The sequence below is a fragment of the Hevea brasiliensis genome, chromosome 15 (assembly GCF_030052815.1).
Source record: "Hevea brasiliensis isolate MT/VB/25A 57/8 chromosome 15, ASM3005281v1, whole genome shotgun sequence".
NCBI lineage: Eukaryota > Viridiplantae > Streptophyta > Magnoliopsida > Malpighiales > Euphorbiaceae > Hevea > Hevea brasiliensis.
In genome coordinates, this window is record NC_079507.1 from 54,435,555 (window position 1) to 54,460,813 (window position 25,259).

At 33.2% G+C, this 25,259-nt stretch overlaps 4 protein-coding genes and 1 non-coding gene across 5 annotated transcripts; 2 read left to right on the forward strand and 3 right to left on the reverse strand.

Annotated features, from left to right (window-relative positions):
* Window positions 1–387: 387 nt before the first annotated feature.
* On the forward strand, window positions 388–1,257 carry LOC110656530 (BAG family molecular chaperone regulator 3). Its single transcript, XM_021813356.2, has 2 exons — window positions 388–790; window positions 879–1,257. Exons 1-2 carry the CDS (start codon window positions 556–558, stop codon window positions 1,091–1,093), a joined length of 450 nt encoding a protein of 149 aa, XP_021669048.2. The 5' UTR covers window positions 388–555; the 3' UTR covers window positions 1,094–1,257.
* Window positions 1,258–4,465: 3,208 nt separating this feature from the next.
* On the reverse strand, window positions 4,466–5,012 carry LOC110656529 (class I heat shock protein). The gene has a single exon (XM_021813355.2). The coding sequence runs from the start codon at window positions 4,928–4,930 to the stop codon at window positions 4,520–4,522; it is 411 nt and encodes a 136-aa protein (XP_021669047.2). The 5' UTR covers window positions 4,931–5,012; the 3' UTR covers window positions 4,466–4,519.
* A 3,251-nt stretch (window positions 5,013–8,263) lies between these two features.
* LOC110658452 (uncharacterized) lies at window positions 8,264–10,237 on the reverse strand. The gene is made up of 3 exons (XM_021816070.2): window positions 9,366–10,237; window positions 8,816–8,983; window positions 8,264–8,717 (listed from the first exon to the last, which is right to left on the reverse strand). The coding sequence occupies exons 1-3, from the start codon at window positions 10,113–10,115 to the stop codon at window positions 8,685–8,687; spliced, it is 951 nt and encodes a 316-aa protein (XP_021671762.2). The 5' UTR covers window positions 10,116–10,237; the 3' UTR covers window positions 8,264–8,684.
* Window positions 10,238–11,045: 808 nt separating this feature from the next.
* TRNAP-AGG (transfer RNA proline (anticodon AGG)) lies at window positions 11,046–11,117 on the reverse strand. Its single transcript has one exon. It is a non-coding gene; the product is annotated as a tRNA-Pro (tRNA).
* Window positions 11,118–16,312: 5,195 nt separating this feature from the next.
* On the forward strand, window positions 16,313–18,071 carry LOC110656595 (pectate lyase-like). Its single transcript, XM_021813457.2, has 4 exons — window positions 16,313–16,502; window positions 16,601–17,341; window positions 17,451–17,589; window positions 17,677–18,071. Exons 1-4 carry the CDS (start codon window positions 16,387–16,389, stop codon window positions 17,896–17,898), a joined length of 1,218 nt encoding a protein of 405 aa, XP_021669149.2. The 5' UTR covers window positions 16,313–16,386; the 3' UTR covers window positions 17,899–18,071.
* The last annotated feature ends 7,188 nt before the right edge of the window (window positions 18,072–25,259 follow it).

The following is a 25,259-nucleotide window of genomic DNA, read 5'->3' on the forward strand; positions in this document are numbered from 1 at the left end:
AATAATAATAATAATAATAATTTATTTATTTATTTATTTATCTTGAAAGTATTTAAACCCAAAGAAAACATTTGGATAGAAAGAAAATTTACTTGTGAAATAATATTAAAAATAAAGAGAAATGTTAATATATATATATATATGACATCTCAATTTTTTTTATAATGCAATGAGCTTTATCAAAGTAATGGTATAAAACATTTTTTTAAAAAGACCAATCTATAGACCACATGATGTGATTGTGTTTGGCCCGCTAATCAAGCAAGCGTGTTAGAATGCACCCACTCCCATGTGCCTTAGCCCCTCCATAAAATTAGCATAAGAAACTAAAACTATATATCCCATGTCATACCCCATGTGGCCTCATCTCATTTGTTCTCTCTTATTATAAGTCTTGCATTTTTCTAACACCAAGGGCGGCTTCCATTTTATATTCACAAGCTTCTTTTGTCCTATTGCTTGCTCTCTTCCATTATATAACTAGCTCATCTCAAACCCCTTCTCTTCCCCCCTTCACTTTTAGTTCTTGAGATAAGCTAAGAGGGGTAATTAAAGATGATCAAGTTAAGGTCAAAGAGGTTTTGCAGAGGAAGTTTCAAGCATGGTGGTAAAGGAAGTGACAAAGCAGGGACTTGTGGAGGCCTAAGTGAAATCAAATGGGAGCTTAGGCCTGGAGGCATGCTTGTTCAAAAAAGAGAAAGTGAAGATAGTGTTGGAGAGTTGATTACAGTTAGAGTCTCAACTCTTTCTCAATATCATGACATTTCCATTGAAGCAACTTCAACTTTTGGTAAACCCTTTTACTATTTCAACCTTCTTTTTTAATTTCCTTTCATTAAATATAGAAATCATAGCTAATTAATAGCCTATTGATTCAGGGGAATTGAAGATGGTATTGTCATTGGTAAGTGGGTTGGAGCCAAGAGAGCAGAGGCTATTGTTCAAAGGAAAAGAGAGAGAAGACAATGAATACTTACACATGGTAGGTGTTAGGGACAAGGACAAGGTGTTCTTGTTAGAAGATCCAGCAATCAAGGAGAGGAAACTTCATGGCTTAGCAGGTGGAACTCCTTGTTGCACTATAAGCGTATAATACTGATTGATTAATTAAAAGAATCTATTAATTAGTGTCCTTTTATTACTAACCACCCAAAAAAAATTGCCCTCAAATGGTGATGGGTTTATCTTAGCTTGGCTAGATGAGGGACTTAAATTGTATTATTATTATTATTATTATTATTATTATTATTATTATTATTATTATTATTATATTGTTCCAATATGGCCAATTTAATATGTGTGCAAGCTGATGCATTTCCTAGTCATCCTCTTCAGAGTTTACTTTGTCTATAAAAATGTTGATTCCCTTCTAAAATTAATTATAGTAGTTTCATAAAAATATATGTTGGAATTTTTATGATCTAAACTTGGTTCATCGTGTATTTAAGTCTTACTTTGAAATTTTTATTATCTAAACTCGATTTATCATGTATTTAAGTCTTATTTATTTATATCTTAATTTTATAGTGAAACGGATTTAAATAAGAATTTTCTTATATATTCAAATAAAATTAATTACAACAAATTTGTGTGCTTTCTTTCTTTATATTTAATTAATTAATGTTAGTTGTGAAGACGGTTTAGAATATTCATAAAAAATCATTATATTTAAATTTGAATTCAATTGATAATTTTAATATTTAAATTTGATTAAAATTTATTTTAGACTATTTATCATGTTCATTACTTAAATATTAACTAAACTTATTTAATTTTATATATTTTAATTAATAGTTTATCTAAAGTATATTTTTATTAATAATTTATATCTTGACAATTTAATAATTTTATGAAATATTTAAATTTTATTTTTTAAAATTATAATATTTAAAAACTTATAAATACTATTATAAAATATATATTTTTATTTAATTAATTATTTATATAAATAAGTTAAAATAATAAGTATCTAATACGTACAGTTTGAATTTGAAATAAATATTATTTTTAAAATTCAAAAATTACAAGAAATTAAAAAAAATAGTAGCTAAAATAACCGATTAAATATAGATATATTTAATTAGTAATTTTCGTTATTGACTAAATATGAGTTGAACAATATTTAAGTCGTCACTATTATTTACTAACTAAAAAAGAAGTCAGTCAGTAATTAGTTGGTATTCTTGTCATCAAATCATATGCACAAAGGCTAAACACTATTGCTTATCGACTAAAATTTAGTCTGTTATTACTGATTAAATTAATTATAACTAATTTTATATAAAATTTTATTTTAAATAATGTAATTTTTATTTGTTAATCCATCAGTAAACACCAATCACATTTTTATGATCTGTAATTTTAATTTATGTTTTTTTTTTTTTTATATTTTATAGCATTATTTAAATTTAATTTTATATTACTCAAATTCATCATAATAAAATTTGATTAAATAAATATAAAAGAACGTAAAAGGTTGTCATGTATGCATCCACGCGTGCACACCGACATGTAATTGTAACGATATGTGAAGCAAAAGTAGAGAAAAGTGAGGAAAATATAATGAGAAAGTGCTGGCAATTGTTTATATGAGCTTTCCCTGTTTCGAATGCTTAAGCCAGAAGGGAGAGATCTATGAAGTGCCCACAGATTTATTATTATTATTATTATTGTTAATGATCCAATATAATGCCCTAAATCATTTGGAAGGATCAAAATATAGTTTCCTAGTTTATGCACATGAAAAGGGACAGGTCCCTTGACAGGCACTTCGATCATCCTCCTTGTTGGGACAGAAAGAGGCAAATGAGCTCTTATTACATGTCTGTTTGGCATTGAATCTAACATATCTCTCTTTATTGGTTGGAAAATTTTATTTCGATGCCTGCAGCCTATTGGGCCAAATTCTGCTTCTTGTTGTTGCAAACATTAGTTCTCCCTCTAGTTTTAGAGAGTTATTTTCTCTCTAAGTTGTCTCTTCCAGAGGCTCTAGTCCTCCTGTCACTGCCATTTTTGTGGCTTCCTTGCCGGAAACCTTCCTTCTTCTAGCTCAGAGAGAGTGAGTCTTTTCTCCCCACCTTCAAGTGGGGTGCATATAATTTTTCCTGTGTATTGCTTTTGTTTGAAGCTATTCTTCAACAGAGAGGCAACTCGATGACCTGCATGTGCTTCTTCCTGTGTGCTAATGCTTTATTTGGCAAAGTGTGGGGCTTTATTTTTTTGTAGTTCATGATGTTTTGACATGTTATGATCTTTGAGTTGTTTGTGTGGTTAGATACCTATTGGAGACACTCACAATGTTATATTCGGTTTGTGAGTATCTAGTCTCTTAATTGACTATAGGAGATTGAGAGAGTCTAAAGAAGCCATGCTTAATGCCCATTAGTCTTCTATGTTCTTTAAGTCCAACGAAACTCTATCAATTACTCGTTTGAATCACTTAAACATGGGCTCTATCTCGGCTTTGAGTTGTTTTCGTTTGCGAGGAAGAGGCTTTGGTCGCACTTCATTAGTTTCTCTTCTATTCGAATGGAAGCCTGTCCTTGCTCAATGACTTTCTTAGCTTTGGCCATTGCCTAATCCCGACGTTCCTAGATTCAGCGCCACTTCCTCTACTCGACAATAATGAGATGTCTTTGAGTGTTGAACTTCCGAGTCCTAGAGATCCGACTGTGACGTATTTGATCATTTTTTTTGGACTGGGTGATTTGAGTAGATAAAACTTTTTTTACATCAACTTTTACACTGTATTTGGATAGAGAAAAAAAAAAAAAAAAAGAAAATTTAAGAGAAAAATAATTTTATTTTCTATCATTTTATATTTAAATTGATAAGAAGAATAAAAATGTGAGAAGAAATTTTTTTTTTTATTCACTTTTATTTTCTTTCTAAAATAGGAAAAAAATAAAAAGAAAATATAAAAATTATAAATATATCGTTATATTTTATAAATTTTTATTTGTTAATTTAAAAGTAAAATTATAATTTTTTCTCAAATATTTTCTTTTCTCAATTTAAATATAAAAAAAATATTTTTTTCATGCTATTATTATTTTCTTTATTTTTTTCTCATTATTTTTCTTTCTCCAATTCAAACATAATGTTAGTTCTGGCCATGCCTTGTGTTCTGTTGTATTGAACTTCAAAGTCTTTTTCTATTAATAAATTAAACTTATCTCTAATAAAAAAAATTTGCTTGTTGTTTATTTTTTTTATTTCATCATTTTAATTATAAAAAATTAACAAATTTTAATTTAGTAATATTAATATTTTAAAATTATAAATTTAAACTTTAATTGAGGTTTAACAATAAAAAAGCCATACACACTATTGTGTACCACACAAGAAACTTTATTTGCTGGAATGGGCATAATGCAATATCATAACACCCTTATAACAACATGGAAGTCCAGGTTTTGAATTCCCATACTATAAAAAGAAAAAAAAAAACCTTTATTCATAATTTGCATGCATTTTATATATGATATACACACACTATGTTGAGCTTAGGCATGGAAATTCACTTGATCTCAATCACCTTCTTCTCTGGTTTCTTGACCTTCTCTTTAGGCACAGTGACAACAAGCACTCCACTCTCCATGGAAGCCTTCACTTGATCAGTCTTAGCATTTTCCGGCAACCTAAACCTCCTCAGGAACTTCCCACGGCAACGTTCAACCCTATGCCACTTTTCATTTTCCCCATCTTTGTCCACAGGAGGTCTTTCTCCACTTATCTGAAGCACCCTCCCTTCATCAACCTCTACCTTCACTTCCTCTTTCTTGAGACCAGGAAGATCAGATATGAAGATATGGGCTTCTGGGGTCTCTTTCCAATCGGTTGGGATGTTAAGGACTGGACATTTGTTAACCATTGAAAGGAAAGGGTCAAAAATTTCATCACCCCACAGTTGAGAAATGAGGGACGACATGCTTTCAAAGATTTGGCTAGCTCGCTAGTGGATGTTTCAGACAGAAATTTTCATTAACCATGGGAGAGAATGGTCGAGGAATGTCTTATATTTAAAGGGAAGATGTGAGATTGTCTTGAAGTTTCTTGGATCTTCTTCTTTCTTCTGGTTTGATTAAGATAAGGATTAATGTGGGATGTTCTACGACCTTCTTCTGATATGGAGCTTGAACATTATTTTTCTTCTGTTTCAACAACAATTCAATAAAAAAATGACTATGTGACTAATTGGGCCCTCTCCCTAGCAATTTCTCTTGTTTGTTGGTGGGTTGTGTTAGACCTGGCCAGGGCCGGTTCAGGCTCTGAACCACACCAGAATCAGTTTTGATCAAATCGAGAATTGGTTCAGGCCAACAGTTTAAAGGCCTGAACTAGAACTGAATCGGCTATAAGGGCCATTTTCGGTCCCCTCCCAAGTCCTGAATCGAAATTGAGAGTTCAAATCGTCAGTTTTGGTTCGATTCAAATCAAACTAAAAAAAAAAACTTCTGAGAGCACTACGTGAATTAAACCATTTTCAAATCAAAATTAAAATGATCAAAATTAAAATTGTCAAAATTAAAATTAAACTAAATCGAAATTAAATCAAAATCAATTGAAAATCGAAATTGACTAGGACTGTGACCAACTATTCCAATTCTGATTCATCCTCTAATCAGACTTCAATTACTAATTCTGATCTTAAACAGGCTGGGACCAAATTGGTGGGCAGGCCTAGGTTGGATTTAAACGGAGAAGAGCAAGCCTACACTGACTGACTAATACCCAGCCAATAAATGAATGCCATTGAATTTTTTTTTTTTTTTTTAGATAGAATGCCATGGTATTGTTGATACAACAGAAAATTAAAATGACAAGCCCATGTTATTTAATGGTGGGATTAAAAAAAAAAAAAAAAAACTCTATGATAAATAGTGAGATTTATTTATAAAAAATATGAATCTCATGTATTTATATTTTAAATTTATGATAAATTAAATTTAAGTAAGAATTTCCTTTTAATAGTATTGTCGTAATTAATCTTTAAATTTTTGATTTTTTGTCTTAATTTTGACTGACCAATCTCACTTTTGGTCTTCTAGATAATTGAATAATTCACAATTTATCAATAAGTTATATTAAAATTAAATTCAAATCCTTATCAAAACATAGTTATTAAATAAGTAGGGCAGCCATGGAAGATTGATGGATACCTTTAACGGTTCTTAGAAAATAAAGATCTAATTAAGTTCTATAGCTAGTTTAATTACCTTGTTTATATTTATTACTCTCTAGGAAAGTCACCATGGCCACCAAGAAAATGAAAGCATATATGCAAAAATTAATTTTTGTTGTAATTGCACAATCAATCAATGTGACATTGATACAGAAAAGGATTATTATTCTTATCAATTCGGCCACTTGTCTCAACCATGGCTTTTTATCTTTCCCATTCAACATAACCTCACCCTTATTCTTTCAACAACTTAACTCCTTCAGCCATCTCCCTATTAACTTGATGTAAACGAACACACCCCACCATCTCCCTATCATTGGCTTGTGTTTTGTATGGTAAATATGGTGAGACATATTAGGAGATGGAGAGTTAAAGCGAGCGAGGGATATGTGCATGCATGGGGTTTCAAACATGCAGGCAAAGGCATAGCTTTTGATCTGGTTAATTAACAGTTGAAGCTTTTTGTTGACAGACGATAGAAAGAGCACAGCTGAACATGCCCAAGAAAGGCATGGTGTATATATGTGTGCAGATTCGTGCTCTCTTTTTTTCTTTGTCAGCTGAAAATTTTCTTCCCGACATACCTTTCTTTGTCTTTCTTGCAAAGTTCGCAGTATACAGAGAAATTTATTTTGTTTCCTTTGTTGAACAGGAAGCCCTGCTTTCAGCTCCGGAGGAACCAAGTGCTGTCTACAATGAATGATTCTAATGCAATATATATATATATATATATATATATAGCTAGTGTTAAAATATATAAAGCTTTTTTGTTCTAATCCCTCACCTTGTGCTGAGAAATGTGAAGAAAAAGGCCTATATATCTTTCATATATGATATTACTCACCCAAAATACAGTAAAAAAAGTCAACGCTTGAAACAAAATATTCAATGTGGCAGTCAAAGTATCAAACGCTCGGTCAAAGAGACAAAACAGAACAAAAGGTTGCTCAACCGAGTAGCTACGAGCCCAACAAAATGTAGTATGATCTAGGCTCGGATCGAACAGTAACAAGCCGAATGAAGAAGCAATATTATCATTAGCTTAACAAACCAAGCAAAAACCATACTGAGCAATAGTAACACCAATCACGAATCAAACCGAATTTTTAGGAGATAATCTCGAATGTTAACCCATTTCCTGAGATTAAGGCAATGACTATTTTTCTTAAAAAACCTTATAAATACTAGAAGCAAGGAAGAATCAGATACACATATACTAATCAATACTGAATTATTCTCTCAATCTCTCCTTTCTAAATTTCTATTTTCTGACTTAAGCAGTGGTTGGCTGAAAGACCACCAACCTCACCTTTCTTTATTTTAACAAGTCTACATGGCAATAGGACTGATCTCTTAAAGCTCATGACAACATCAATATATTTAGAAGCAGCAGGAATTGTTGCCCAAATTGTTATAGTTTGAGCCATAGTAGTCCATTAGATTTTCAATCAATATTAGGTTGTTTTCGATTTATGTTATATATTGCAGCATTTATGGTTGGAAACTTAACTATAATTGAACTTAGACTTATAAAAATCTATACCAAACATGGTCTTAAAAATTCCAAAATTTATTATGCTTTTTCTATTGAATCATTCAATTAAAATTATATTTTATTAAATATTTATCTTTTTATTTCTATTAAATACTATTTTAACATAAAAAAATATAACTTCCCTACATATATGAATACGATTCAAATCACAATAATAAAATTTCTCTTAAAAAATGTAATCTCAGAAAATAATTTTTTCATCAATTATAAGATATACAAAATTGTGCTATTTATAATTTACTTGACAATATGATCATTTTTATTTGTCACATTTAAATTTTTTTAATTCAAAATTATTTATAACATTTAAAAAAGTAAGGAGTATAAACTTTTTTTTTTAATTTTACCCCTTATCTCTATTAAATACAATAAATATTCATATAAAAAGTAATTAGATAAGATAAAGAGTAATTTAATTAATTGCTAATATGTTTTCATAAAAATAAGTCATCTAATTATTTCCTTAATTACATTGAAAAAATGAGATTAACCACCTTACAAAACTTAAATGCGATAGATAAAAATAAAAAAATAGAGTATTTTATATATACAATGGACAGAGGGAGTATTTACATATGCAAGCATAAGGAACAAGTATTAAGAGATCATTTGGCTGTTAAATTATGCACTTAATATAAAAACAGGGGGAATATCTTATTTAAAACCTACTGAGGTATTGTTTAAAACTGTAGAAATATAATAGGAGTTTTATCAATAAAAAATAAAAGAAATTATTTCGAAACATGGCATTTTCTTACCAGTTTCATCCTGCAGCCAATATTATTACAGCTTTGTTCATCTCTTTTGGGTCCTCTTTTGTTCTTATAATGACTTTGCATCCAGCAGCCTGACCTTCTAACATATAACAAAGAAATTTAAATAATCTACAGACCATGCTCTTCTTGGCAGCAAGCAACTTATAATATAATATTGTGCATGGTTAACCTACTCCTCTCCATTTCTCTTCACGAATCGACCCTGAACAAATTAAGACCACATTAGAAGGATTGATGATCGATTAATTAAGAAAGTGAATGTATACCGGAACATCTAATAATTTTTTAATAGAATATTACCTTCAAACGAGGACGCTTCTCAGCATTAAGTTTTCGAACTTGATATCGAATTCGCTTAGCGAAGAGTCTGGTTTGCCTCTTCTCCTTGTATCTCAACACACTAGCTTCTCTTTGCCCTAATTTCTCCCCGCTCTTTATATCTGGCACTGTCCATCCTGCCACTAACCACTGCCAAAAATACACCAATTTCCAATCTCAATCAAAATTGATCGCCGTTTCAATCCAAAACGACATCACTGCTCGCACTAGCAGTGTCCTATTTATGATTAAACACACACACACAACTTGTTCAATTGGGCCAAACCCCAGCTGGCTAAAAAGGTTGTATTGGGTCCCACAAAAAGCTAAAAAGTGCTTTGTGGCCCCTACTATTTAATAAGCCAAACCACCGCACTATCTTTCCATCGGTGTAGCGGCGCGTTTCTCATTTTGGTGGCGCGTGTGTTTGTCATGTACAAAATTAAACACAGATACATCACATGTGTTGCCTAGATCAATAGAAATTAATAGAACAGGTGGAATAATCATTAGAGGAAATTAAAAATATTACGTTGGAACCTTCATGCAAGTCGGGTACAGTTTGTGGGGATTCTTCTCCTTTTATGTAAAGTGGGCCCTTATCAGACCAAGCATTCATGATCCCTTGATAATCAAGCTTCAAACCCACTAACCCTTTCTTGTATTCTCCTTGCGCCTGCACCATCTTCTCCAAGGAATCAGCAGCAGCACAACAACTACTCACTTCCTCTTGCTCTTTCTTCTCCACCACCTCCCAGTAACTCACCCATCTCTCTCCACTAGCTTCCCTTTCTTTGCACTTCATCGCCGCCTTTACAAGCGAGCTGACCATCCCACTACACCTTTCTTCGCTGTCATGTCCTCTATATACATAAGTTAGCGAAGGAGATAGCGGACCCTCCTCCGAGGTGGTTGTGGCTGTGGTGGTTGGGGTCGTGGTGGTGGTGGTTGAGTCAAGAATGCCGTGGAGAGAGGTGGAAGTGTCGGTGGCTGTATCGAAGAGAAAAGCGACATGATCGGAGACTTGATCGACGTCGTGGAAGTCTTTATCGTGTACAAGGTTTTCTGGATGGAGAGGGAAGAGATTCAGCTGTTGTTTATGGGGCATTTTGGTGGGTTTTGGTGGGGTTTGTGTTTTCTTGTGGGGAGATAACTGAAGTTTCAGAGAAAGATATTTTGGTTTTCTTGTTTTGGTTCTTGTTTTTCTTGCTGATTTCTTTGGAGAAACTGTAGCTTTTTTTGCTGGTTTTCTTGGCCTGATAGGGCTATTCTTGCTGCACATTTTCTGCTTGCTCTCTCTCTCTAATTTGGCCAAGTTTAGTCTCCAGTCTGAAGTAGAGAGGAAGGAAAAGCTGAGAGAAAAGTGCAAACTTTTTTCTAGACAAGACTTTGATCAATTGACCTCATAATGGTAATAAGGTACAAAATTTCCCATGTACAAGTAGGTGATGGTGATGGGTTGGATTATGGACACGTGGAATAATGTGATTGGGTGAGGTGATTGTTATCTTGGATTTCCTGATGGGGTGGAAGGATTCTGAGAATTTGGGTTTTGGGACTGGATAAAGGTGTAATCGGCTGATAACCCTGCTCTTTGATTTTAAATAAATTCATTGCAACTAAATTTTAAATTTATAATTATCTATTTTTTTCCCAAAATTAAAAATTAACTTTCAAGAAATACATATTATTCATTTGACAGAATTTCAACTCTTTTAATTTTTATATTAAAAATGAAAAATAATGATAATTTTATTTATTGGCTGAGGAAATTTAAAAAAAAATTAGGTGCATAAAACAAAGATAGTAATGTCAAACACATTATAGTCAAGATGGGATAGAAAGGAGACCTAACAAAGGGTTATTAAGTGTGAAGAAGGCAATCCAAATAATTCCAGTAATGTGATCAATCTGTGAGCGTTGATGAAAGAGGAGATATCACATCACGCTATTATTAGTCTCCCTCACTTGCAAGATAGGGAGGGACCAATTAGCACGAGAAAGTGCAGGGGCACTAGGGTTGGGTCCCACATGCGAGAGCGCTTTTGTATTCACTTTTTATCATACGTGCACCGTTGGCCCCACATCAGCTACTCTTTTTTATTCACTTGCTTGCACACGTGTCCAAAGATCCAAGAAGAAGTTCTTTGAAATTTCTCTCCATGTATATAAAACGTGTTTTGGGATAAAAGTGGAAAAATAATTTAATTTTGGGGCATTCCGAGAATTGAACTCGGGACCTCTCGCACCCTAAGCGAGAATCATACCACTAGACCAAATGCCCTGCTGTTTTTATTTTTCCTTATTATTAAATTTTAAAGATAATTGAATAAATTAACCCAAATATAAATTTGAGTTTATTTAAATTCTACTCATATCCCATCAAATTAAAAAAAAAAAAAGAGAATTGAATGAATTTAGTTAAATAACACATTTTTAATTAGTATAGTTAAAAATTTACTTATAAATTTTAATATATTTTAAAAAAAAATCATTATTTATCCCTTGAATTTCATTCAAAATTTTTTTTATATCATTTAATTTTAATCTCTTACATTTTTATTTTTTATCCCTATATTTTCATCAATTTAGCCTCCGAAAGCCGAATTTCTACTCCTAGAATCATGGATGGGGTCGGTGGTGAACTCTACGTCAAAAAATTCATGTGCTTCTTACTGCAAGCATAAATGTTGACGCTAAAAAAGTAACCACTCAGATACCTAAGTCTTAGGAACCGGAGGATAAGAGAAATAAATGTTGGATTTTGTGTACCTATCAATTGCGATTAGGAACTAGAGGACTTGGGATTAGAAAAGTTACAGTTATGATAGGAGTTAATTTTCAAATATCTCAAACTATCTGTTGATTGAGTCCTTGTTAGTTTAGGGGTTATTTTTGGATTAAGGACTTTAATTCATCTAGTGAGTATATCGAAATCATGTATAGAGAGAGAGAGAGAGATCTCTTGTTTATTAGCTATATGTCCAAATGTCCTTTTTGGCTAGATCGCCCATTAGCGTGAATATATTTCAAGTGAACAGTACTTGAGCAGATGTCACTTAGGCGAAGGCCATTCGGGTATGTGACATCAATAAATAAAAAAATCATTATTGTTAATTTTAAATAATACTTTATTGAGTGTCATTATTTTTAATTTTTTTTTATAAAAAAATATTTTACACAAATTTATGAGATAAAAGTTGTAAATTTTTTAAAATTATTATTTTATATCCTAAAAAAAATAATTTTATTTATGTTAAGTAAAATATCTGAATCCATTTCACCTATTAATTTACTTGGTGTTGTAGGAACATGAAGGTTGAAATTAAAGTCTACCTTTAATTTAATCCCTTCAACTAATCAAAATATGAGAAATTTTTGTTTAGACCCAATTTATCATAAATTTAAAGCATAGATATATAAGATTCATACATTTAATAATAAATTTCATTATACATCCTATATTTTCAATCCATAATAAACTCAATAAAAAAAAAAACCCCTCAAAGTAGCGCCTTAGATGAGTGTTTTTGTTTTGGGTTTTAGGGGGTGTTTGGTTTACCTGTTGGGTGCAGCTGATAACTGGTAGACACCCAAACAGGTGAACTAGAGTGTTTGGTAAGTTTAAAAAAATAAAGCTGATAGCTGATGGGTAGCTGATATGATACCCATCAGCTGCAGTTTGTATCAGCTCTATTTTTATAGCTGTTTCTCATCAGCTGATAGCTGATTTGATTTTATTTTTTATTTTGACCATATTATCCTTTTTTATTTAACTCAAAAATTAATATTATTCATATTTTTATATTTTTTATTTATAATTTTAACATTTTAATTAACACATTTCAATTTTGTTAAAATATTTTTTATTAATAACATAAAATGTAAAATATTTATTTATATCTAAAAACTTAAAATTAATTATAAGTTTTTTCTTTATCAACAATAATAATTACTTTATTATTTTATCTATATTTTTTAAATTATTTAATTATTTTTTTAAAAATTTAATTATTTTCTTATTTCAATAATAAAAGAAATAATATAATATAATAAATTAATAATTATATTTTATTTTAATAATATAATAAATGATATAATTTATTAATTTAATAATTATATATTTAATTTAATAATAAAATAAATAAATAATATAATAAATTTATAATTTTATATTTATTTTAATAATAAAATAAATTATATAATATATATCCTTATTTGTCATTTCACATATCAACAGCAACAGCTAAACATAGTTTTACCAAACACTTAACATAAATCAATTATCATCAGCTACCAGTTATCAGCTATCAGCTAACAGTAACAGCTATCAGCTAACAGTTATCAACTGTATTCAACAGTTAAACCAAACAAACTCTTAATAGTTTTTCTCCCATAACCTATTTCAACTGTCAAGTTTCCTCCTAATTATTATTGGGTTGCCAATAAAATTAATCATGGGTTGGAGTAGACTGGTAAAAACCAACCCACTAAGCCTAATTGTTTGGTCTTGGTTTCACACTACAAGACTCTCTTTGAATAGTTGAATAACAATTTTATGAGCCCAACATAACTCCAAAGCACCAAATTGAAAGTGGCATTTTAATTCATTTTTGGTACCAAAACTTTTTTTTATTTAAGCAGGAGGTCAGGCTAAGCAAAGATACCAACATTTGAAATGAGGGATTTGAAATTAATTTTAGTATAAATTATTGATAAAGTATGAATTTTAAATAACATCATTTTACTTATTAAAAACATTTTAGAGTGATTTTACATTTATAAACATAATATATTAAAAATATATATATTTTTAACTCTAATTTATTAAATGAAACGTACGTACATATGTACGTACGTGTGTGTGTATATATATATATATATATTTTATTTAAGTTTTATAAAATAGGAGAAATCATATAAATTTAAATTCTTGACCTTTAATATTATAAGATATCATCACGATTTTAACCTTTTTAAGATTGTACATATAGGAATTAAATATTCTGCACATGATATATATGAATTATAAACATTTTTATATTGTTATGTACATATATAAATAATCACCTAAAACCTCTCAAATAACATATATATATTAATAAACGTGATGCATCAATCGTATGTGAAGGTCTTCAATTGTATGGAAAAAAAATTAATTAAATGGCCTACCAATTACATTCCAATTGATATTTTAGTGTGGTAATATAATTACTAAATGATTTGTTTCCATATACATATATATGTCGTACGTTCAAATTTGATGTGTAAAAATAAGAATTTGATATTGCGTTTTGTCTTAATCATAATTCGGATTGACATGAAATTGACTTAAAATCATTCATAATTTAAGAGTTTGAATTGAATTAAAATTACCTTGGGATCTGTTTAGGTAAAGGTGAAGAAATGATAAATAAAAGTAAGGAGAGACAAGTGAGTTATGTACTCCTGTTAAGAGAAGAGTTAATGGAAGGTATATAAGTATAAGTACAGGTAAGTTCAAATTTTCTAACACCCCGAATTGCGTTGTAAAGAGAGATAAGAATAGGAAGGTAAGAGTTATAAATATTTTTATTTTTACGCCCCTAATTAAGTTTACCCTTCTTTCATCTCTTCACATTAGTTATTTTTACTTTCCCATTAATTCATCCCTCCCCAAGTATGAAATTCCTTACCCTTTCTTCACCCCATTAATGACTGTATGCAATTTGAGTTGCCATGGAAATGTCATTAAGAGAAGAATAATCAAACAACATTTAAAGCCTTCTTTTGATCATTTTCATGTGTATGTGTATGTGTTTCACGCTAGCTTTGAGAACAGTTCTCCCATTGGTTACACATTGTTCTTCGTTATTAATCCATTAAGTTTGATGCTCTTTCTCCCCATCACCCCCATCCCAATTATTATTCATTTAAAGGGAAAACAAGATCGCAAGCAATCGGAGGTCTGGAAAATTTGCTTCTAAGAGGATTTGAAAAGATAAACAACTTTTGCCACCATGGAAATTTTTTTTTTATAAGAATATTGGAGGAGTGTTGTTTCAAACTTCACATATTAGGTGAGTGATATATTTTTACCCACTCGATAAAGCCAAGTTAGACATATATAAACTGTAAAATTAATGTATGGGTTTTGCTGATAGTCTTCCACACTTTCTGGGATAGAATTTCACAAATAGCACCTAGACTCAGTAGATAAAATATTTCTTGTGAGATAACCTGCTGTACTTGTTTGAATTGGTTCATCCATCACATGTGGAGAGTCATTAGAATTTGGAAATTATGGTTAATTAATAAGTAGAGAACATAAAGACCTATACGATTGATTTTATCAAGGATAGAAAAAAAAAATCCAAGTCAGGGTTAATTGAAAATTTTTTTTTTCTAAACTTCATCTAAGCAAAAATTTCTTGATTTAATTAATGTGTTTCTACACTAAGTGGAAATTAAAGAGGAATTCCATCATTTTTCTTCTAAGAAAATGGAAAGTCCAAAGGGCAGGGGATTAGGCCATTTCTTTAACTTAATTTCGTCCAAAGGTGAACTGAAATTCAATTATTAATATATAGGAGAGTTTATTTTTGGTATTAATAAAGATAATATTCGGTGGTAACTTTTAAAGTAGCGTTTAGTATTATGATTGCACATTACTCATGAAATGTTATTTTTTAACTTTTAGAGATTAAAAGAATGTTTTGATTAAAGTAAAAAAGATGATATTTTTTTTATATTTAATTGCTATTTTTACAAAATATTTTATTTTAAATTATTTTATAAATAATCATCAATAGCAAATAACTATTAAATAAGATATACAAATGACTCAGTGACAAGAATAAATTGCTGTTAAAATTATAATAATTTTAATAAAATCTATTTTTTTATATAAGTCACTCACACACCCAATTCATAATCGATATGAAATCTTGAAGGACCAACTTATAGAATACGTCCGATTTACTCATGAATCTCAACCTATAGATCACATCAATTTTAAGACTTCCTTACTTTTTTACTTAGATTTAACTAAATAATAAAAATAAATTATTATTAAAATTATAATAATTTTAACAAAATTTATTTTCTCATGTAAATCACTTACACACCTAATTCTCGATCAACGTAGGATCCAAAGGACCAGAAACATCGAATCTTAAGTAAAGTACAAGCTATAATAGACAAAATAATCGTCTCTAAATTTTCTTAAATATAAGCAGCCGCAAAGGTCTTTGAACGATAAAAGCAAGCATCACCTTTTGATGATTTGATCACACATGAAAGGGAAAGAAACAAGATATGGTTCTGTGGCAATTGATACCTACGTGGCACTCATTGATTATATGGGATTTTCACACACAGAGGACCCACCATAATGAATGGTTATATCAAAATCGATGTAAATTATTCTAAAATTTTTCCAATTTCTCGTATTAATCACGACATTAGTCCCGGCTTTCCACTCCTTTATAACCCCTACCCTCTCTGTGATATCACCTCACCCCACCACCCTTCATCTTTCTCTCCTTTACTGCAGACTAACAAGAAGAAGAAAAATGTCTACAAGGACACTTTCAGTCCTTTTCCTCTTCTTCTCCTCACTTCTAACCCCACAATTCGTGTTCCCTTCCCCAGCTTCGGATCCTGAGCTAGTGGTACAAGAAGTACACAGGTGATTAATAACGTACTCTTGGCTACTTTTTTAGCTAGTATTCATTGTTGTTTACTAGTGCTATTGTGCTAAGTGCTTTACACATTTTCTTTCTGCAGGAGCATCAATGCCTCCAGGAGGAACCTTGCCTTCCTATCATGTGGAACCGGCAACCCCATCGACGATTGCTGGCGGTGCGACCCCAACTGGGAGAGGAACCGCCAGAGGTTAGCTGACTGTGCTATTGGGTTTGGGAAGGACGCTATTGGAGGACGAAATGGAAGATTTTACGTGGTCACTGACTCAGGTGATGAGGATGCTGTGAACCCAAAGCCTGGTACTCTCAGGCATGCAGTGATTCAAGATGAACCCTTATGGATTATTTTCAATAGAGATATGGTGATTCAGCTGAAACAACAACTTGTGATGAATTCCTTCAAGACTATTGATGGTAGAGGTGCTAGTGTTCACATTTCTGGAGGACCATGCATTATCATTCACTATGTAACCAATATCATCATCCATGGATTACACGTACATGACTGTAAGCAAGGAGGGAATGGTCAAATCAGAGATTCTCCTGACCACTATTCGTCGTGGAGTAAATCCGACGGTGATGGGATTTCCATCCTCGCTAGCAAGCATATTTGGGTTGATCATTGCTCGCTCTCTAATTGCTATGATGGTCTCATTGATGTCACCCGTGGATCTACAGCCATCACTCTCTCTAACAACTACTTCACTCATCATGACAAGGTCATGCTCTTGGGCCACAGCGACTCGTTTACTCAAGACAAGGACATGCAAGTTACTATTGCCTTTAATCATTTTGGAGAAGGGCTGGTGCAGAGAATGCCAAGGTCAGTAAAAATCTAAAATCATATACATGCATGAAGGGTAATTTGTTGCCAATAAGTTCTGATTAAGTGATATTGATTAAGTGTTGAATTATGTAATTGATGCATGCAGGTGTAGGCATGGATATTTTCATGTGGTGAACAATGACTATACCCACTGGGAAATGTATGCCATTGGAGGCAGTGCTTCCCCTACCATCTACAGCCAAGGGAATAGATTTCTTGCGCCTGATGACAGCTCTAAGAAAGAGGTGAGAAAGAATACTCATACATTAAAACCTGAAACACATTTTTTCCTTTAATGGGTCTTAATATCCAAATTTAAATAAAACGTGTAGGTGACCAAACACGAGCATGCACCAGAGAGCGAGTGGAGGAACTGGAACTGGAGGTCGGAGGGAGACTTAATGGAGAACGGTGCCTTCTTCCGGCAAACAGGAGCAGAAGCTTCTTCAAGCTATGCTAGAGCTTCTAGCCTGAGTGCAAGACCATCTTCTCTTGTGGATTCAATAACCAGAACTGCTGGTGCACTTAACTGCAGGAAGGGTTCTCGTTGCTAGCTAGAATTAATTAATTAATTAGTTAATTAATAATAAAAAAAAAAGAATATGAAGATCACTATTCATTAGGCCTTAAATTCAATGTTGTTCTTTGTCTCTTTACAATGTTTCTTTCCCTCGAAGGAAGGAAAAAAAATGTTTCTACTGAATCAAACATGTAGGCTTATAATTTATCATTAAACTTTTATTAGGTTTAATTGTAAAAATAATTTAAACGTTTGCATGTAATCACGTTTTAGTTCAACACTTTTAATTTTAATTAATAATATAAAATCACTTTTTTTAAATTGAATACACGATATTACCCACTCATAAGTCCAAGTCAAAATTGTCAAACTCAACCAATGTGGCATTCATAGTAGTTAAATTCATCCAAGCATGACAGTCAAAAGTATGGTAATTGAACTAAATGATAGACGAACTGGGCAATCACATTCACTCGCTTAGCAGGGCGAGAATGAACAAGCCAAGGATCATATAAAAGTGCAGATCTCATTAGTCAAGCGATAATCATGGCAAAAATTAGATAAAGGTGATCTTTACAAAGAAAATCCCAAAGATTTGGCCAAGATCAAAGCAACGCCTACTTTCTAAAAATCTATAAAAATTACACGATGAACCATAAACAATGACACTTACTATCTCTACAATACTCTGTCACTAAGAATTCTATGATTTCTCTTTGAAAGATTAAGATCTCTGACTTGAGCATCGGAGTGGCCTGGCAGAAGGCCATCCACCTCATCTTTCTTTCTTATTGCAAGTCTCCGTGTCATCAGGATCAAAACCAAAAATCTAAGGGTGCTTAGCCCATTTACGATGATAGTCCACCAGGCTAAAATAATTCAAGGGTGCTTAGCCCATCTATGACGATCATTCACCAGGCTAAAATAATCCAAGGGTGCTTAGCTCATCTACAGCAATAGATATGTTATTGCTTAGCCCATTCACGGTGATAGTCCGTCAGGCTAAAATAATTCAAGGGTGCTTAGCCCATCTATGACGATCATCCACCAAGCTAAAATAATCCAATGGTACTTAGCCCATTTACGGCAATAGTTCACCAGGTTAAAATAATCGAAGGGTGTTTAGCCTATTCACAGTGATTGTCCGCCAAGCTAAAACAATCCAAGGGTGTTTAGACCATCCATGGCTATAGTCTACCAACCTAAAATAATTTATGGAGATAGTTTGTCAACCTAAATCAATTTGAAGATATCTACAAATTTAAGGACATTTAGCTCAGTCACCAAACAGTAACATATCTTATAAAACACGTTGATGAGCTACTCAATTAAAATCAAGGTAAGTTGCAGTTACTGTTTCAAAATTAAATTACCTTTTTTATCCAAACAATTAAGATGATTGCTATATAACCGAATAATTTGGCAATTACCCTATGTCTATAAATCAACTCGGCCGGAGGGTCGAGCGATAAGAATTCAACATGCAAGAGAATGAACAAAAGTAACTTCATTTATAATATAAATTTTCTGCGAAGTCATTATAAAAGTTTTCAAGCAGAGGGGCCTACATCATCACCTTCGCCCCCTTGCGCGCTCTCCTTATCTTTCTCTTCTCTCTCTCTCTCTCTCTCTCTCCCCCCCCCCCCCCCTCTCCAAGTTCCTCTACCCAAGAGAAATCATCTGCTAGATAGCGCTTCTGCAACTCAATTACCACATATCATTCTGTGATTTCACATAAATCTCAGTGATCTGGTCATTGGTCATGTGACACCCCTTACCCGTCTACAGTGTAGCCGAGCAAGTTATGCCACTCAGTGTGTCGGAACACCAATTTATGTTTCAATTTCAATTAATCCCTTTTAATTCATTTATTTATAATTTCTGATAAATCTAAATTTTTTCGCAAATTTTATAGAAAATCCGGCAGAGTGCCGGCTATAAATTGGACAAACAGTTCTTCTGAACCTGTTAAAAACACTCCCAATAATATCATCACATTATTCTCAATCAACCTCCAATATATTCTCAACAATTTCTCAATTCACTTCAGTATCTCAAAAATTTAATTCAATTCAAAACACAATCCACTCAATGAAAAATGCTCAATTTATTACTGAACATATTCCATAGATACTTACATCAAAACATAATTACATGAACTTATAATATACATTACAGAAGGTTACAAAATACCAAATGTCAACATATCAAAATATCAAAATAGCCTAATGTCCTACCAAATGCACTGCAATGTGAGGTGACTCTGAACTCTGAGTGCAGATATGAAAGCTCACCCTGTATGAGGCCTACTGGACTCCCGGCTATGTCTCGATTACTGCGTGGCAAAGCGACGCTAAGCAATTCTGCTTAGTGGTGACAATATAAAATAAAATAAAATAAAATAAAATAAGACATGTGTGCAAAATGTATATTTACATTTTTGAGTGGACTAAATTTCAAATATTTATTGCAATATTATTCGATTAAAGTTTGGTAAAATTTATTAATACGCCGAGTAACCTATACTAGTTGGATCGATGGATAAACGGGTAACTGCATCGGGTACTAAGTACCTCGGACCATCACACCATCGGTCACATTGTGTCTCCGGTGTGCATGTAGCGACTAATAAGCTGTGATAATTATCGGGGATTAAACCCGAGTATAATAACTCATTATCATAGCCAAAGGCTATTATGTTACAGAATGGCATGGGAAGCCATGAAATACAGAATGGCATAAAGTCATATGCAGTACTGCTAACAGAACCCTATTGGCATGCCAAACTATCCAACCAATCACATTAGGCCTACTAGGGCATTTAACACTTTTTATTTGTGTAATTCTTTGAAATTGAAATTTTTATGACTACTATTCATTTCACTAGTCAACCAAAATGTTGACTTTTGCATTGATAATAGGTAAATTAGTTTAATTATCATCAATAAACCTCATTTTGCATTTAAAACTTGTTGGTATTGGTTGCCAATACCATCTCTAAGCTTAATGATAATTAGACAAAAATTTCAGTTTTCATGCTTTGTCTTTACTGTTCCATTAGTCATATTTGCAGTAGAAATTTGGAAAAGTGATCAACATGAAAGTTGTTTCTTATTTTGTCTAGATGAATTTCTTTTTTTGAATCACTCCATTTAGAGTTTTGTAGCTTAAGTTATGGCCTAAATACCATAACTGGCCGGATTGGACAGATTCCAAATTTCTGGGCAAAACTGGTTCTGCCAGATTTGGTGACTCAAGTTTGGTTGGCAATTTGACTAGGTTATGGTCATAATTTGGGTCAGGTTTCTTCATGAAAGTTGTTGGTCTATATGTCACCTTGTTGCTGGTAAAATTTCAGGTCAATTGGACCTTTCTACATTGAGTTATGGCCAAATGACCAAACACTGTTCATTTGGTCATTTTGCCCAGGCAGATTGCAGGTCACCCGGATTAGGGCAAACTTTTGGTCAAGTTGGTTTGGTTTTCTGGGCATGGTTTCTTCATCAAAGTTGTGCCATTATGTGTCTAGTTTCATGTCCAATTGGCCAAACACCAATTGAACCTCTACAATTCAAGTTATGGCTGTCCAAACAGGCTGGACTCATAGCCAAACCTGCAGGTTACACAAGGCAGCCACTCCAACCTCAAATCCCACAACCCAATTCACTTCATTTCTGGTTCAAACCAAACCAAATGGTCACTAATTGACCATTAAAACCTACTTCCATCATCACAAGATCAAATCTCATTCTTCAACCCAAACCCTAACTCAACAATTTCAAAATCATGCATTTTCACTTTATTTCATCAATCTACTTAGCAAATACATATTGTGGGCAGCCCTAATACCCTTTTAACTTCATTAAATTCAACACCATCAAACCCTAACCATGGCTGCCAAAAATAAGGGATGGCATACCAATGTCTTTCATCAAGTTTCTTTGTCATTTAATCACCAATATAGTGCTTAAACATGAAATTGAATTGAAATTTAAGGTTTTGGTTACTAACCTCTTTTAGCTCAAATCCAAGCCAACCAAAACTTTAATTTTTCTTCAAAATTTTGCTGCCCAAAGCTTCCTCAAGGTGTGGGGTGAATTTTTTGTGAAGACAACTAGGGCTTTTAGGGTGTGGAAGCTAGGGAAAATCAAGCTTGAAAAAGCTTGTCCATGGAGGTTAGGGAAGAATGGTTCACGGCAAGGAAGAAGAAGAAATAGAAATCTGATTTTTTTTTTCTCTCAATTTTCAGCCCATTTGTCTCTTTTAAACACATTTATGCCATGTGTCAACACTTGAGTGGGTGAAGGCACACTAATGACATCATGTGATGTCATAAATTCCCATTTAATTCATTTTTTTTTCTTTTCTTTTCTACTCATTTTCAATTCAATTTTTAGTGATATTTATTCACATTTTATATCATAATAATTATTTACTTAACTGGACAAGTCGGCCAAAAATCACCTCTGAAGGCGAAATGACCAAAATGCCCTCTGTTTGGCTTAACGGGCCAAAATTGTCTATACCGATTAAAAATTTTTTCTAAATATTTCCTTGGAATTCTAATGCCATAGGAACCTCAGTGACCCTTCTCTGGAGTCCCAAAAATTATTTTATAATTTTTTCCCTGGGTCTAGGGCTCCTAGTTGCGAGAACCGCAACTTCTCACTAGGTTACCCATCGCTAGGGCACCGGCTCATTTAACTTGGTTGTATTTTATTTCTAAAATTTTCCTAAATTTTACTTATTAATATTTGAGTTAATTATAGTTCCTCACTTTAGTTTAAATATTTTTCTAGACATTCTAGCTGTCCGGACCGACACCGATCACCGGAACAGTAGAATGTACGAAAGAGGGAGGGTGTTACAGGTCACAGCTAGCTCTGCCTCCAAAACTTCAATTTTCTTGGTCAGATTTTCTTGCATAAACGAGTGACTTTCTCGATCAGCAGCTAGTTTATCTTGAAGAACAACAAATTGATCCTTCATCTGTTACAGCTTGCCCTCCAAGTCTTTGGCTCTTTTTTCAGAAACAGCCACAGCATCAACAAGTAGGTTAAACTTGGTCTCTTGCGAACTGACCTGGCCATTAGGAGAGACACCGAATGGAGGGCCAAGTTGTCATCATGCTCCCCCTCCAACCGAGCCCGATCCACTGAAAGGGTATATTTTTTAGCAAACCAATTGGCCAACTTGAAGTTATCAACCACTGACTCACTGGCCAATGCTTGCTCAACTGACTGTTTGTGCCGTGGAGGCGGCGTAGGAGCTACCTCGGTCTCACCAACCTCCAAACAAGAAGTCTGAACCTTCGAAGCAGGAATAGGAGGAGGAGAAGGCAGATCAACCCTTACCTTTGGGTCCACAAGAGAAGCGTCCTCCACAAGAAGAGCAGCTTTCTTCTTCTTGTAGATCAGCTGCTTGATGTTCTTCACCCGGCGTGACATCTCTACACAGAGAAAGAAATCTTAGTAAGTATAAAAATCATAAAGATCAAGTTTTGGTTTTTACCTTCAATCGGTATGCTATTGTAGTGCTTGGTAGCTACCGAATCACCCTCAACATAAATTGAGGACCAACACCAGGACTCAACTTCAAGCAATGTCATAATCAAAATCTTGTCCATCCTAACAGTAGTCTGTATCTCTAACAATGGCTTTCTCTTTGATTTCTAGTCTCACTTTCCCCCTTCTCTTCTCAGCCACAAAACTCCAGCTAGTCTAAATCCCTCCCCAATGTTCGTCCACTGTATCCTCAATGAAGAAAAATCTATCTTTCTATTTCTTCAAAGAGGATGGAAGACTGGTAAAGAGACCCATACCCTTCTAAGCATGGAAGTGCCAAAACTCCTCATTATCTCAAGTGTTTAATTGAAAGAATGCAAAAAAAAAAAAAAAAAGCAGGCTGAAGTATGAAACCTCTTTTTTCAACATAATGCTCGAAAAAAAAAACATCAGTTTCCAAGAATTCAGGTGTAGTTGTGTAACGGACAAACGATAATACTTGAGGATCTCCACAGCCAACAGGTCCAGAGGCAGTCTCAGACCCGACTTCAGTTGCTCTTCATACAGAGCGACATGAACAGGCTTCAGAAAGTAGCTATTCGCCCGACCATGCAGACTGACGAGCGATAAGCGATACTGATCAGTATCGATCCCATACAACTTGCACAAATCTAGGAGGCCCTAACTCGACAGACAAGACTCGAGCTCAGACACTCCAGAGATGAAGAACTCGAATCGGCATTTGCAGGAGGTTGGGACCCGTTAACTTCTGGTGGAGCAGGGGAACCAGTTACCTCTAGAAAGTCGTTTTGGCTTTGAACAGATTCAAAAAAGAGATCTCTGGTACTACTATTTTGACTATAAATGACCTCTAGTGAAGCAAAAGTAGCACTCGAAACCTGATTCTCACTCATACCTTAAGAAAGAGAAAAGAAAAAAAAGAAAAGAGAAGTAAAATTACCTATGAAGGAAAAAAAGGCCGAAATCGAAAAACTATCTCGTTAGAAATACCATGGGGAGCAAAAGTTAACCACGACTAAGAGAAAATAAGAAATAAAAAAGGAAAGAGAAACAATCGCATTTATAGGAAAACTAACATTAAATGTCTTTTCAAATTTCAAAAAAAAAAAAAACCCATCATTACTCCCTCAAAACGTTTCGCCTTCCTAAGAAAAAATTAATGTCCGACGATAACTGCCTGCAAGGATAACCGTGACAGCCTAATGGCATGCCTTTAGTTGTACCATATCCCGAATGGGCGAATGAAAGACGAACAAAAATATTCACCGACACTAGCCAGGGGGACTAATGATATTACTCACTCAAAAGTCCAAGTCAAAATTATCAAACTCAACCAACATGGCAGTCATAGTAGTCAAATCCGTCCAAGCATGATAGTCAAAAGTATGGTAATTGAACTGAACAATCAATGGACCGGGCAATCACATTCTCTTGCCCAGCAGGGCGAGTGAAGAATTTTACGGAATGAACAAGACAAGGATCAGATAAAAGTGCAAATCTCATTAGTCAAGCGATAATTACAGCAAAAATTAGGTAAAAGCGATCTTTACAAAGGAAATCTTAAAGATTCGGCCAAGATCAAAGCAACATCTACTTTTTAAAAACCTATAAAAGTCACATCATGAACCAGAGATAGGGATGCTTACTATCTCTATAATTCTCTATCACTAAGAATTCTCTGATTTCTATTTGAAAGATTAAAACCTTTGACTTAAGAGCCGGAGTGGCCTGTTAGAAGGACATCCACCTCATCTTTCTTTCTTATTGTAGGTCTACGTGTCATGAGGATGAAGACCACAAAGGCACCGGTAGCATCAATAAAATTTTATTCAAATATCAAAATTATCTTCGAATTAATCAAAATTATTGA

Coding starts and splice junctions, on each gene's coding strand:
- LOC110656530 (XM_021813356.2), top strand. CDS start 556: ATGATCAAGTTAAGGTCAAAGAGGTTTTGCAGAGGAAGTTTCAAGCAT. Junction 791..878: donor TGAAGCAACTTCAACTTTTG/GTAAACCCTTTT, acceptor CTATTGATTCAG/GGGAATTGAAGATGGTATTG.
- LOC110656529 (XM_021813355.2), bottom strand. CDS start 4,930: ATGTCGTCCCTCATTTCTCAACTGTGGGGTGATGAAATTTTTGACCCT.
- LOC110656595 (XM_021813457.2), top strand. CDS start 16,387: ATGTCTACAAGGACACTTTCAGTCCTTTTCCTCTTCTTCTCCTCACTT. Junction 16,503..16,600: donor GTGGTACAAGAAGTACACAG/GTGATTAATAAC, acceptor TTCTTTCTGCAG/GAGCATCAATGCCTCCAGGA. Junction 17,342..17,450: donor CTGGTGCAGAGAATGCCAAG/GTCAGTAAAAAT, acceptor TGATGCATGCAG/GTGTAGGCATGGATATTTTC.
- LOC110658452 (XM_021816070.2), bottom strand. CDS start 10,115: ATGTGCAGCAAGAATAGCCCTATCAGGCCAAGAAAACCAGCAAAAAAA. Junction 8,984..9,365: donor ACTTGCATGAAGGTTCCAAC/GTAATATTTTTA, acceptor TATTTTTGGCAG/TGGTTAGTGGCAGGATGGAC. Junction 8,718..8,815: donor AGAAGCGTCCTCGTTTGAAG/GTAATATTCTAT, acceptor TAATTTGTTCAG/GGTCGATTCGTGAAGAGAAA.